A 13,915-nucleotide genomic window follows, 5' to 3' on the forward strand; every position below is an offset into this window, starting at 1 on the left:
ATTGCTGAACTCTGGCTCTTTGTTCCATTTTGTCCTACTGCACTGTTCGTTTTTTTGTGACTTAGCAGGTGATCACTGGATCATTAAAATGCGATTCACAATGTCACTGTGAAGCTTATTATCAGGTGCACTAAAAGGCGCTATGCTACAACCTGTCTGCTGCCTTTCCACCATAGGAACCTTTCCCAGGAACTATGAGCCTCTGCAGTAGGGCTGGGCAATTAATTGAAATTGGATCCACCTGGATTCATAATCCGACATCATCGATTATAACTAAATAAATGTGATCGTGAGTTTGTGTGAAGCGAGTGTCCCACACACTCCTGCAGACAGGAGAGAAGTTCTTCCTGCAGATTATGACTCAGCGTACTATGTCCTGAAACTTGTTTTCTTACTTTAAGTCAAGCATTTTGTCTCTTTTTCAACATCGACTCAATATTCCCATTTACAAATCATGAGCAACCACAGCATTGTTGGAGTCTCCTCCATGTTTACTGTTATCATACTGTGGTTTGGTGTATTTAGTATCACCTTTGTTTTATAGTATTCTGCATTACAGCCTCCTAGTGGACTGGAGTGGAAGAGCTCGTTGTAACTGTCACTTGTTAGACGTCAGCAGGCGTTTGACCGATGTGGAAAGCAGGTGATTAATGGTCTATGGGAACCTTTTAGTTCCTTGAATAAAGATTCTTGGGACTTAAAGTTCCATTTTATGTAATCTTACCAAACTCAACAGTTTTAAAAACAAGAGTGAATTTAATATATAATATTTACTGGGTAATAAATCACTGTCATAACTATCATTGCTTTTTTGACTGTACATATTGAGGATATTTGTATGAGATTGTGTAGAACATTCAGTGTGTCAGATTTAGGTGAAAGGGATCTATTGGCAGAAATTGAATATGAAATAATCCTAGTGATGTGTAATCATCGAAATTGTACAAATTGTTTTCTTTACCGTTTATATTTACATCGGGAGTGAGTCCTCTCTATGGAGTCAGCCATGTTTTTTACAGTAGTCCAAGCTGGACAAATGAAGCACGTTTTGAGTTTTTATGGCAACCGAAGACTACCACAGGTCCTTTGTCATGCTTGGAAGGGCCGGGTGTGGTGAGGGGTATTCAGCTGCAACATGCAAATTCACCACTAGATATCACTAGATTCTACACACTGAACCTTTAAATCATGAGAATTTTAATCGTTTAAATAAATATGTATGTTAACCTAAGCTGCTTAGTTTTACTCCAGCTTTAAAACCAACTGCACTTTTTAAGTCGCGGCTGTCAAACTCTTCTTTCAATTTTTTCCTATTTCTTTTTCTATGTGGATACCTTTTAAGAAGCAGCTAAAAACCCCTTAAGTTATATGTCTCCTGTGCAAATTTAAAACTTGAAATTAAGTCAAAGCTTTAACTTTTTCTTTCTGAAAATTTTGTCATCATTCTGACCTTGTCTTTCCTACGTGCGCTGGGTGCAGACAGTACAGGAAGGAAGGAATAATGGAAGGTTGGGGTGCCGGGGTGTCTTCGGAAAGTAGGGGATGCTTTTTTTCATGGAGCAGGGGATTTAGGTACGGATGTCAGGGAAGAGAGAACTTGATTAGACTAACTTATTCACAGGAGCGGGCCATGTAATTGTTCTCATATGGGGTTGACGTAGGTGTGTGTGTGTCTGTGTGTGTGTGTGTGTGTGTGTGTGTGTGTGTGTGTGTGTGTGTGTGTGTGTGTGTGTGTGTGTGTGTGAGATGGAATAACTTAAGGTGGGTAAGAGGAGATATTTGTTCACTAACTATGTGCCTGATTTAAAGTTTTGTTTAGATAATAAAACCACATTTTAGTTAAGATTTAAAATATTTGGCAGCCCACACATATTGAAATTGTTCCACACTATATTATACTCTCTTTTGATTTGAACAAGGGTTTCCTCAAGTTAACCTTCAGAAACTTTGGCGTAGATGATGAATAATTTTCACAACTTTTAAAAGAAAAATACATAGATTATAGAAATGCAAAGGAATGGTTTGAAGGATTTGAAGACAAAGTTTTTGATTGATGGCCGATCAACATTCCAACCCTCACTTTTGGTCACAAGCTCGGGTTAGTGATCGAAAGAACGAGGTTGCGAATACAAGTGGCCGAAATGAGTTCTCCGTTGGGTAGTTGGGCTCAGAGACTTAGTTGAGACATCCGGTTGAAGCTTGGAGTTGAACTCCTTTATGTCCAAAGGGGGCAGTTGAGTTGGTGGAGACCATGCAGCAGACCCAGAACTCGCCTCAGGATGCTCCAGGCAGAGCTAGAAATTGCGGCTAGGGAGAGGGACGTCCAGCTACCTCTGGGACCTGAGCATGGATAAGCGGAAGATAGTGCTGTGACGGTATGGATTTTTTTCTCACCGCTGCAATAAAGCAATATATCACCGCAGTTTGCCGGCTTACTGCATTCACACACACACACACACACACACACACACACACTTGTCATCAGACTGTTAACCCAGCCTGGGTAAAAACAACAGAATTTGTGAACTTAGGCATTGTATGGAGAGCTGAAGGAGATGGTCGGGCGCGCTGGGTTTGGCTTGATTCAGTTGGCAGTCTGCAGAACAAATGATAGAGACAGAGAGGAGCAGTCAATTACTGAAAGAGCCAGTAAAAACTGTAAAACATGTATGAAAAGACCCATAATAACACTGTAAGCTGACTTGGTGGAGCTGAGCATGGCTCCCTGGGTGTCTGCCCCGGTCTTGGTGGCGCTGTGGCCGGGCTCTGCGCCCTCTGGCTCTGGCAGTTGAGCTGTCCATCCACTAATGTAACTTTCACCAGCAAAAAAAAAAATAATGCAAGAGAGGAAAACAGATTACATCTGTCATTTTCAAAACATTTACAGAAACAGTCTTCAGAATCTCGTGTCATCACAGTGAAACATCTCTTTCTCTTAAAGGTCATGTCCCCTGTGTTCCTGAGATAACCTTCAGATGCTATTTTATTTTACGTGTGCGAAATACCCAGTGCCCTCCCCCCACCTAGTGCTTCAGTGTTATGCAATGTGTTCTCTGGAGCAAATCAAACAGACACAAAGTCAACTTCAGTACTGTTCGGATCCTAATAACTTCTGATTAGTGTTTTTTATGGTTGATGTATGAATTGAGGGCAGGGCAGCAGGGTAGTGAAGAGGGAGGACATGCGGAACAGTACAATGATACTAGAAATATAATCTATAATGTGTGTCTGAAGGAGAGACGGGTTGCCGGTGCAAAATGGACAAAGAACATTTAAAAAATACATTTTAATGATAATTAGCAAAATAACAAATCATTTTTTAAAGATTTTGTTCCAGACACCCCCTGGCCCCCCCGCCACATTTCGCACCCAGACTGCCACACTCCCCACAGTTGAGGGAGTTGTCCTCCCAGTAGAAGCTGGTTTGTTGCCGTGGTTACAGGTGGCACAGGAGCCAGAGCCCCCTGCAGCATTTAATTTATGGCCCAGTGTTGATGATGTGACATTATTAATCTCTTTCATTCAGCGCACAGTACACACGGTCCTGAACGGGGCTGATTGAATGCAACACATGAAATTTGTCCCCTTCAAACAAATCCAAACAGTGATGTAAGACTGTAAGCCTCATGTCTTTCTGTCTCAGCCTTTTGTATCAATTGGAAATAAGCAGCGAGAGAAAGAAGAGTGCACAGACGCAGAGAGACGACCCACCACATCACTATTTCTCATCCCCCAGAGGTACAATCCAAGGCAAATTCGAGCAGAAAGATAATAAGAACTGAGGGTTCCTGCTGTCTGACCGACTTAAACATTCCTTCATTTTTCCAAGCCATTTTTTTCTTTTCACCTCATTTTCTTTCTTTCCAGGGCTCTGAAATCCCAGTGTAAATACATATTGAGGAGTATTTACAATAGTGGTAATGGTGGTAGGGGAGGGAGCTAACTCAGCGGGCCGGAGGAGACTGCTGCTGGCTCCGCTATCTGAGTGGGAATATTTGTACAGTTGCTCTAGTGTGTATGTGAGCGCGTGCATGTTGTCAACTGCAAAGTGTGTGGTTGTAGCCGTACGGTTGTGAGTGTCATCGGCATTTATCCCTCTGTCTGTATTTGTGTGTGTGTGTGTACTTGTTTTTGTTACATTTTAGGAGCTTTTCCAGCGTAAACATTGGCCCTGTCAGGACCAGTAGACCTCATGGGGACCATCCTAATGAGGCAAATCTTAATTTCTGAGATCATGGTGAAGGGTAATGGTAAGATGTGCATTGTGGTTAGGTTAAGGTTAGTGTTAGGCATGAATTTGTTATGGTTACATTAAGGGATAGAGTTTTGGTCAGGCTGTTCACAATGAATGGAAATCAATGTAAAGTCTTAAAAAGGATAGCTGCGCAAACCTGTGTGTGTGTGTGTGTGTGTGTGTGTGTGTGTGTGTGTGTGTGTGTGTGTGTGTGTGTGTGTGTGTGTGTCTGTGTCTGTGTGTGTGTCTGTGTGTGTGTCTGTGTGTGTGTGTGTGTGTGTGTGTGCGCGCGCGCTTATTTGATGTGGCTTGGCTGCAGAGATGTTGAGTTGTTTGAGAACTTCCCAAGAGCAAGCTGCCAGGCCAAAGAACTGAGCAGGCAGAGACAGCCATTGTTTTGGTAAGGCATCCTGGCCATAATCATGTGTGTGTGTGTGTGTGTGTGTGTGTGTGTGTGTGTGTGTGTGTGTGTGTGGGTGTGTGTGTGTGTGTGTGTGTGTGTGTGTGTTTGTGTGTGTCTGTGAGAGTGTGAGAGTGAGAGAGAAAGAGAGACAAAGAGAGAAAGAGAGAGAGATGCAAAGCGAGCATAATTCAGAGTACTTGAACACTGCTATTCCGTGAAGCATAGCCTTTTCCATTCTGGCTTAAAATGCTAGAACTTGCGCGCACATACACACACATGCACACATGTAACAACAGAACATACAAACATTTCACATCACAACCACACAAGCTGAGGGAGCTCTCAGGGGGAATGTTTCTGTTATTTTGTTGCACAACAAGTTGAATCCTTCACTGAGCCGCTCCCTGCAGCTCGAGCCCACACATCAAAATTTGATTAGTTTTCACAAAAAAACATCTAAACACTTTAGAGTTTGCTGCCTTACAACAGTGCAAATCTTTTCATGGTGAAAGTTCAATTCGGTACATACAAGCCCACTCAGCATTAAAACTGCAACCACCAAGGTCACAAAAAGACGTTTTGGATTTAAGTTGTTTTCCTCCAGCACATAATTCCATGTTGTCTTCTACTGATGATATTAGGATCCTAATGGTGCCTGTGCAACTTTAGATTCATTCTCCCTTTCTTTTGCAAGGTGGATGGAAACCTGCAGGATCAACCCCCATCTCTGCTAAATCTGAAAAGGATTCAAAACAGCATCAGTGTAATTTATTGCCTATAACCTCAGCAAAACAAATGCATTCCCTGCACCTCAAGTAAAACATTTCCCTTTTACCAGAATTGTACAATTTTTAATATTCCCTTAAATGACGTAAAGACCTCCTCAGTAATATGATTTGAATTCCCATTCTGAATATTAAAGTCTGTGTCCAAGACACCTATTTTTTGTTGTGTGTGTTACTTTGTCTGGATGGGGATGTGAGTGTATGTTTCCCGGTTTCTATGTCTTACACCAACTACTTAACCTCAACACTTTCCCAAACCTAAACCTAATTCTTGTAACTTAAAGTGCGAACCCCAGGTTTAACTGTAAATTAGCTTTTCAAATGGTGACTGGAAGAATTAATGCTCTCATTGAAGGAATTTTCCTCTCATTTGTTAAGTAAGCCCTGTGGTCCTCATAAGTGTAGAAGTGCAAGTAACACACACACACATCTCTCTCCCTCCTCGAGGTTCCCTTCTCCTTTCCAGCATAAATAATCCCCTCAGTCTGCTGGCTCAACCCTGATTGGAATCTCGACGCCGTGCTCAATTGTGGGCTGATGGGGGAAAGAGGGGTGCCCTTTGCATGTGTGTGTGTGTGTGTCTATGTTTGAAGCTGTTTCAAGGCTATAAACATAATACCGGAGGAGTGTCCACCTCTGTTAGATCAGGCCTCTAAAAACCTCAGTTTAGAATAAGGCTGGCACACAGATGCACAACCATGGCCTCACAATAAGCAGACTTAAATGATAACATATTTACTTCAAATCACACAGAGATGTACTCAGACTGGCAAACATGCGCTCTCTCTCATTCGCTCCTTTAGCCAACCAAACACCAAACACCCTCAGAAGAGTGCTGCGATACGGAGTGCGCTGATACAGGGGGTTAAGATCCAGGCTCCACAAGGTTTTATCAGCTTTTCTCTGTCCTAGAGGAGGGCAGCTGGAGCCTGATGCTGAGTTTTATGTGAAGATTCTGTGGTGAATTATGAGATTATGTGCAGAATTATTAGTGGGTTACAATGTCATGTGATGTGACGTGCCATCTGGTGACTGTTGTCAGGTTAGGGTAGATTTCTGTCAGCGGTTATAAGGCTTTCAGGGTTACCCAGAGAAATCCCACTCCCTAGACACAACATTGAACATCATAGCCCGCCAATAAATCACTGATGCTGGGAAATAACAACAGGAATATTTCCAGAACATTCAGACAAGGGGTTGGGGTCTGGGTAGAGCCAAACCTACGAGGCCATCGGCTATTCTGATGACAGAATTAACCTCAGGGGACATCTACCTCTAGATGACATCTACTACTAGATTTTTCACAACTAGCGTCATTTAGGCTCCTCTCAGTCAACAATTATCTGAATATGAATGGAAACAAATGAAAACGACAATAACCGATGGATTTCGCTCAATGTGTTCCACCGCTCTCCAACGAAGGGGCAACCACGGCCTGCTCAACGTGATTGGTCAAACTAGAAACAGAAACTAGAAGGCTTCCTGCCCCAAAATCATGTCCCTTACCTGTTGATTCTGAAAGTGTTTTTGTCCACAGCACATTGACACTGGCATTAGCTGTCATCACCATCTCTCCAATATTCTTGTCTTTCTAGGCATTGAAATGTCTTTGTATGTTATTTGTATATTCTTCCAGTTGACAACCATTGCCTGCTGTATTCTCACATGGGCTCACTCAGATATTTTCCAGAAAATCCAGAGCAACTGCGTTTTTCCACATACATGTCCGGACTTCAATGCATGTCTGAAAGCAGCTTGAGTAAATGCCTCTATTCCTCATTGCGCATGTGTGTCTTCATATAAGTGTGTTGTGCTGCCTCGTACGCACTCCTGTTTGTTTAAGTTTGGCGTTACCACATCTCCCCAATGTGATAGCTATTAAATTACCTCAGATCGGTTTCCGCCAAATCACATTCACGTTATTATCTCATCCCACCTAACTGACAGCGAGTGGAAAGAGAAAAGTGCCTGTGGCGGCACTCGCTTTGCCCCTTCTCTCTCTGTACTGTGGTACTCCAACTACAGACTCTGATAGTTTTCTGGCTCCCATACGTTTGTCTTGTCAGCTCAATTCAACATTAATTTGACTGCAGATCCATCATCGGTATATCTCACTGTGCCGACTCAGCCTTATGCCACACATCAAACGCAGAGGGCGACACAGAGGGAATGATATCAAACCCAGCACTGCAGGGAGCTGACCAAAGTGAAAAAGAGAAGGCATCAAATTCCTCCCTCATTTTTGTCACCCTGACAAATTCTGTATGTGCCGACTTTGTGGAAAACAGGAGTGAGAGAGAGCAAAGTAATAAAAGGGAGACATGTGGAAAAAAAGATGAAGATGAAACGAGCCCGACTCAGACGTGCAAATGAAGGGATTGCGGGAAAGGAGCAGAGAAGGAAACGTGTGTATACTGTAGTGGGTGGATGGGCAGCATAAGAAAAGATGTATGTAGAGTGATAACAGAGTGCCTTCCTTGGGTATGTAGCTTAATGATCAGTTCATTAGCACTTGAAGTTGGGGCATTTATTGTTAAGTTTTATTCATCAAGGCAATGATCTGGATTTGAAATGCCTCCCCTTGCCTTCCGATGCATTGTATTAGACTATTTTATAGCAACAAGAAGCAAGCAGAATTCATTTGACTCCAGAGTGCATGAGGTGTTGTGCAATCGACTGCTGCGATATTGCTTTTCATTTATTGACCCCCGCTGCTACCAGCGATTAAACATTACACCATGAGCAAATCAGATAATGCTATCATATCACAACTGAAGGAAAAACTTGTTCGCTTGAAGAAATATCAGTATGTTTCATTAGTGAGACGTTGGTCCAAGTGAAATAAAAGCATGTAGAGAGACGCACACACAGACATGGGTTTGGATGGCGATGGCGAGTGGAAAACAAGGGTTTCTTTGAGCAGATTTTAATTAGCAACGTTCATAGCTTGGCTGAGCTCTTTTATGATTGGACCACTGAAAGCCTTTTTGTTTGCCTAATGAAACACATTGAGGAGTATGTTCCTGAATTAAACCGTGTTTGTGTACGTGTGTGTGCACACGCTTGCGAGCACACGCAGCTCGTGTCCACTGCATCTGCATGTATCTATTAAATGGGCGAGTGCCCACATTCTTTTTGGCGTATTAGAGTTCCGCTGGCAGGGACAAGAAGCCATAGAGGGAGAGAGAGATGAAAGAAATCCTAGCACTTTGTTTTCGCTCCTTTTCAAAATAGTTGTTTTAGGTAGGCAGCCATTGCCCATAATTGCTGAAACGAGGTCAGGTATTTGTCTGACTTGCTTATGATTTACTATTGAGTCTGTGCCCCAGTAATCTGAAATTAGAGCTGTGGTTCAGGGCAGTCCGACCTCAGACAGACCACATAGATTGTGTAATGCATAGCGTTCTGCTGGTTGCACTGGGATGCCGTTTATGAACACGTTTCATACAAATAGCTCTTTATGATTTGAGTACTAGAGTATGCTCGCCATATTATTTCCCTTTTATTATGAATAAAAATAGAACGCATTGTATCATACATTTAGGAGAGGTGGAATGCTATATTAAACAAAGTTATGCAATTATTACAAGACATTTAGAGCTCCAAATATCAAGGCTTCTCATTAATTCAGAATTCAAATTACAGTCATATAAAATGCTAATGATGGGATGATGATAATAATAATAATGTAAAGTGATATCACTCATTTTACAAAGAAATGACTTTAACGACTTTGGAAGCACTTTGCTACAACAATAAACTGAACAGTTAACACCCACAACACGTGGAGTGTGAGAGGCTTGTTAATATTTATTCATGACTTATACATATAATTTAGTTCTAACAGTAATAACACAGATTAATATTTTCAACTTGGAAAAAAGCTGTAGTTTGCTGTTAAATGTCTTTGAGCTGCAGTGGTTTTGCTAGAATTCCCCTCAAGTCTCAACTCGGCTGTCTAGTGGCTGTGGCTTACTGAGGCTATGAGCGAGGTGCTGCAAGTGAGAACAATGTTTTTGCGGAGCTTCAGCACATTAATACATCTGAGGCGTTAATTGCTGCCATGACAACAGGACAGGGAAGGAAGGTGACATTAGATGAGTTGTTTACAAGAAAGCAACTCTCTGCAGTGTCGGTGTGAACGTGTGTGCAGGGGCTTGAAATTGGGGCAGCCTATGTGTGAGGGTAGGTCAAAGTTTTCTCTGTACCACCACACAAGTGTCTTGTGAGTTGACAGAAGCGCTCTTATGCTGCTGGATTGGGGAAAGTTACTAATGCTGTGGCAAGATCATAATCTAAGGCACATTGCAGCGAGGCAGTTGTGGGATTTCACATCGAAGGGATATACTGTATTAGGAACATTTATTATATTGTGCAGTCACTCAGGCGACAAGAGGGAGGAAAAGGGATTTGATGATAAATGAGGCTAAATAGAAAACTAGAATGCTCTCTGCCAGGGCCCTTCAGTCCCCTTAAATTCAATCAAGCTGCACCAAATTACACAGCATTCCTAAAACCTAAATGCTCACAATAACAAAGCTAACATGCTCATGGTCATCAGGTAATGTTGACCATGTATACCACAGTGTTTTAGCATGATAATTGTTGCTAAATATTAATTCAAGCAAAATAAGCAAAATATTTTAAATCATAAAAAAATGTGTCTGTACCTACATTTATGTCAATCCAATAGTTAGGACATAGTAGGACACAAATAGGTAAAGTCAAGGGATAACCAAAGTCATTACAACACATCCTTTTAATTCAGTCCATTAAATATTGATAAATTCTATATAACTTTACCAGCTAAATAATAGACTGGCATCAAGTCCTCAAAGGTGAAGGCTTGAGGGTAAATTCAGTGTAAAAGTTAAATATATAGATATTACAATGTTAAAGCTGATTCCAGTAAAATAACAAACAAACAAATAATAAACTAAATAAAAGGGCATTGAACAAAAATCAGTCAAGAGGATAAGAAGTGAGTTGGTAAAGTCTGAACACCCACGGACTAAAAGCCTTTTACATTATATTTCTGTTACTACTACTTACAGAAAATAGATGGAGCAGAAATCTCCCACACCAGGACAGCTCTCCATTGTGTGCACATGCTCTGCAGCTTCGCTCAGCAAGTGATCCACATCCATTCTGCATGTGGTCTGAAGTGGCTTAATAGCTTTTGTGTGTGTTCATTGAGAACAGAGCAAAGTGGATGAGGTGTGAGATAGAAAGCGACAAGACAATGACACATACAGGTGTTTGTACTCTGGCTTTGTAGCCTGAACCAGCGCAGGGCGGCTCAGCAGGTGGTTAAGCACCAGTTTGCTCTTTTGTATGCACTTGACTCGCGATGCTTGAGGTCAAATGCTTCATAGGTTGTGTCAAAAGGATCACAAGGCTTCAAGGTCATATTTGACCTAATGTTACCTCATCCAACCTCAGTTCTTTTAGGGAAAACAATGAATCGAATGCCTGATTCCTTGAAACCAGGGAAAAGAAAGAGAACACATGATTCTGATGAGAGGATAATGGACGGGGATATCCTGACTGGGCCTCTAAGGGGACTGCGTCATCACAGTGTGCCTGCTGTGATGATGTTATCAGGGACAGCTGCATGGGGTGGAGCCAGGGTTGAGCAGTTGCCCGCAGATCCCCTCCACAGAGACCCCACCTGCTTCGCATGTCCAGTTTTCCTCTAAACCCCTCAAAGGGATTCCCTGAGTCCTCTTCTGTGTCCAATGGCCCCCATGTCTTTGAAGTCATGATCCTACGTGTTTTCATGGCATTGAAGTCATTATCCTATGGTCATGTCGTGTCGCATGTTTTATCCAAAAGTTTGTTTGATGTTGCAGGGCACTCTTCATGTAAGGTTTGGTCAGAGGCCAAATATATTAAGTCTGGACAAACAAAAGCAATTATTCTCAACCACTGATGATGAAAAATCATCCATGTAAGCTATTAAAGAATTGGTATTTCTTAGACCCGTCAGGTCTGCAGTTTATGTAAAGGGACATCAATGGATTGCAGTGGCTGGCATGCACAGGGCAGTGGTTCTAATTCAATTAGAAGCCCTTGAAGAAGAAGCACAGCCAAGCTTAATACCATCAATTAGGGGTTACTTTGCCATCTGATCAAAATCCCACACCCCATTTGTGTGATTCATACAGGAAAATATGCCTCTTTGTCTTCGAGCTCAACCAACTCTTGGGAGAAGCTGGCGCTGGGTCAGGAAACAGTAGCTGAGGGTGTAGGAGTGGGAACCAAGGCAGCAGGGTTGGGGGTTGTTCATCTAGATAAGCCATAGTATGAGGTCATTTTGAATGAGAGCTGATGTATTTTCATCTGCGCTTTCAGAAACGTCTTTATAGAGAAACAGCTGGTGTTCAGAGGAATCTGTTGTTCAGCATGAGAGAATATTTTCAGGGGTTCATTTCCATCAGAGGAAAAAAACATCCCAGTTCTTTATAGCTTATTATATCATATTGTAAGTATGATCATATAGTTTATGGGTTTGTTTGTAGTTTATGATTTAGATTGATGATTGATTTATTCAATGTCCACTTAATGTTCTGTGTAATAGTAAAATGTAGTCTTCATTTGTCAACTTTTATCTTTGCTTTATAAGTTGGTGTTTGTACGATGTTTTTGTGGTAAAACATTTCCTTTTTTTTTATATTGAATCGATTTCACTTTGTTTCAGTTTCAAAGGGGCAATCAGAGCAAGTTAGCAGAATTCCCACTTGGCATCAATATGTAACTTTTCTTTTATTTCCCAAATCAGGTCAATCTTTTATTCACCTCAATGGAAAAGTTTAAAAGCCTATGATGCAATAAAGGTCTTAATCCAATTTCATATTTTTGGTTAATCATTTTCTCAGATCTGATCAGTCTCTCACAGAAGCATTAACCTTGACAGGACACTCTCAGACATTCTGTCCTGGAGCTGTGTCCGTGACAAGAATGTATGAATCACTCGTGCAAGATCCTGACATGATGGGACACGATACAATCGTCACATCACCACACTCCCATTCAACCACTACTCGGAAATCACATTAATGGCACAAACCATTGTGGAGGAACTCATCAATGCTGTTTTATCAAAGCAATGTGGCATCTGTTATTTCTCGAGCATCTTACATAAACTTACAGCAGAGATGGCAGTTAGAAGCTTTGTCTTTGAGTGGCGGTGTGCACCCCAGTAGTCTGTGCTATCCTCAATCCAACTGTGCCTGCACTTTGTCTCCAACAGAGCTCACCATGGAGACTAAAACACTTTTTGGCTCAGGTTGAGAGTAGATCTGGTGTGCAAGTATGAGTCATTATTAGGGATGTTTTATCATTTCATTATGAAATCGAAACAGCATGTGAATGACATTAGGTGAGCAAGGAATATTGCCCTTTGATGGACATCATTTTATAGAAGTGTATCGCAACACTTAGGATATTCCTTCAATTTTGCAATGGCTTGGATGGCCTTATAGTCATCCACAGATTTGTATTCAGTTGGGCTACATATTTTATTTATTTATTCCTTCAAGTCTTGTGCATTTTACATGACATACATGTTCCTGTGAACCTGACTCCTTGATAGAGAATATTCTAAAAAATCTTAATTAGTCCCCACAGTTAAAAATGCAATATTGCATTGCTAAGTCTCATTAAATCTGTCCTGGGCTGGAATGGAAGAAATATTACATTTCCTGTTTTTAATTTTGAGAGAAAAGTGGAACTGGGACATTGGCAGCCCAGTCGAGGATATTAAAATGTGTGTGACTTCACTTTTTTTCCTGTGAAAAAGATTTAGAGAAAATTAGGCAGGAAGTATGAGGCTTTCCCTGAATCCTAATGCTTCCTGTGGGAACTGCCGTATTGTTACACTGTTTATCAACTTCATAGGCGATGTTAGCACAAGTTCCAAGGCTCTGAGGTAGGTTTAAGCAGAAGAGAAACTTATTTTTACTGATATATTTCTGTTTTCAAGCAAACATGGATGAACAGCAAACCTTGGATTAACATTTTGAGTATTAAAACCAATGTATGTCAGTCCCTCTACTTGCTTTCTATTAACAGTTATACTGAGAAACGATCAAGTGGATGTGAACTTCTCCTGAACTCTTTTGCAAGAAATGGGCCTAAACCTTACCAGTCATAACCATTTGTATTTGTCCTGCTCCACAGATTAGAGTCGGGGATCACCAAATTTACCCATCGTCTATCCCTCAAAGAACGTCCGGCCAAGACAGAGAAGACCTCATCGGACAGACCACCGTCCTACAGGCGACGATCTCTCAGTGTGGACTGGTAAGACCAAATACTTTCTCTACATCTGCTTAATCACACTCCTTCAAAATCCATAAAATTGAAGGTTACGTTAATGTACTTGGCCTTCACTACATTTTCTCATAAATTATGATAAAAGACAGGAAGCAGTGACCACACATAGACATTATGAGGTGATATAAGACTTAGTCAATGGGTATCAGGAGCAGA

At 41.5% G+C, this 13,915-nt stretch overlaps 1 protein-coding gene and 1 long non-coding RNA gene across 5 annotated transcripts in view; one reads left to right on the plus strand and one right to left on the minus strand.

Annotated features, from left to right (window-relative positions):
* The window catches only part of ankfn1b (ankyrin repeat and fibronectin type III domain containing 1b), a 128,269-nt gene that overhangs the window by 79,705 nt on the left and 34,649 nt on the right, over nucleotides 1–13,915 (plus strand). For all 4 annotated transcript variants that reach the window (XM_069518107.1, XM_069518108.1, XM_069518106.1 and 1 more), the window contains one exon: nucleotides 13,604–13,726. In XM_069518107.1, the coding sequence (XP_069374208.1) occupies nucleotides 13,604–13,726 (123 nt within the window). The remainder of the gene's footprint in view (nucleotides 1–13,603; nucleotides 13,727–13,915) is intronic.
* On the minus strand, nucleotides 2,475–10,601 carry LOC138406187 (uncharacterized). The gene is made up of 3 exons (XR_011239787.1): nucleotides 10,475–10,601; nucleotides 2,703–2,813; nucleotides 2,475–2,596 (listed from the first exon to the last, which is right to left on the minus strand). It is a non-coding gene; the product is annotated as an uncharacterized lncRNA (long non-coding RNA).

This window comes from Paralichthys olivaceus, chromosome 21, assembly GCF_024713975.1.
Source record: "Paralichthys olivaceus isolate ysfri-2021 chromosome 21, ASM2471397v2, whole genome shotgun sequence".
Classification (NCBI taxonomy): Eukaryota; Metazoa; Chordata; class Actinopteri; order Pleuronectiformes; family Paralichthyidae; genus Paralichthys; species Paralichthys olivaceus.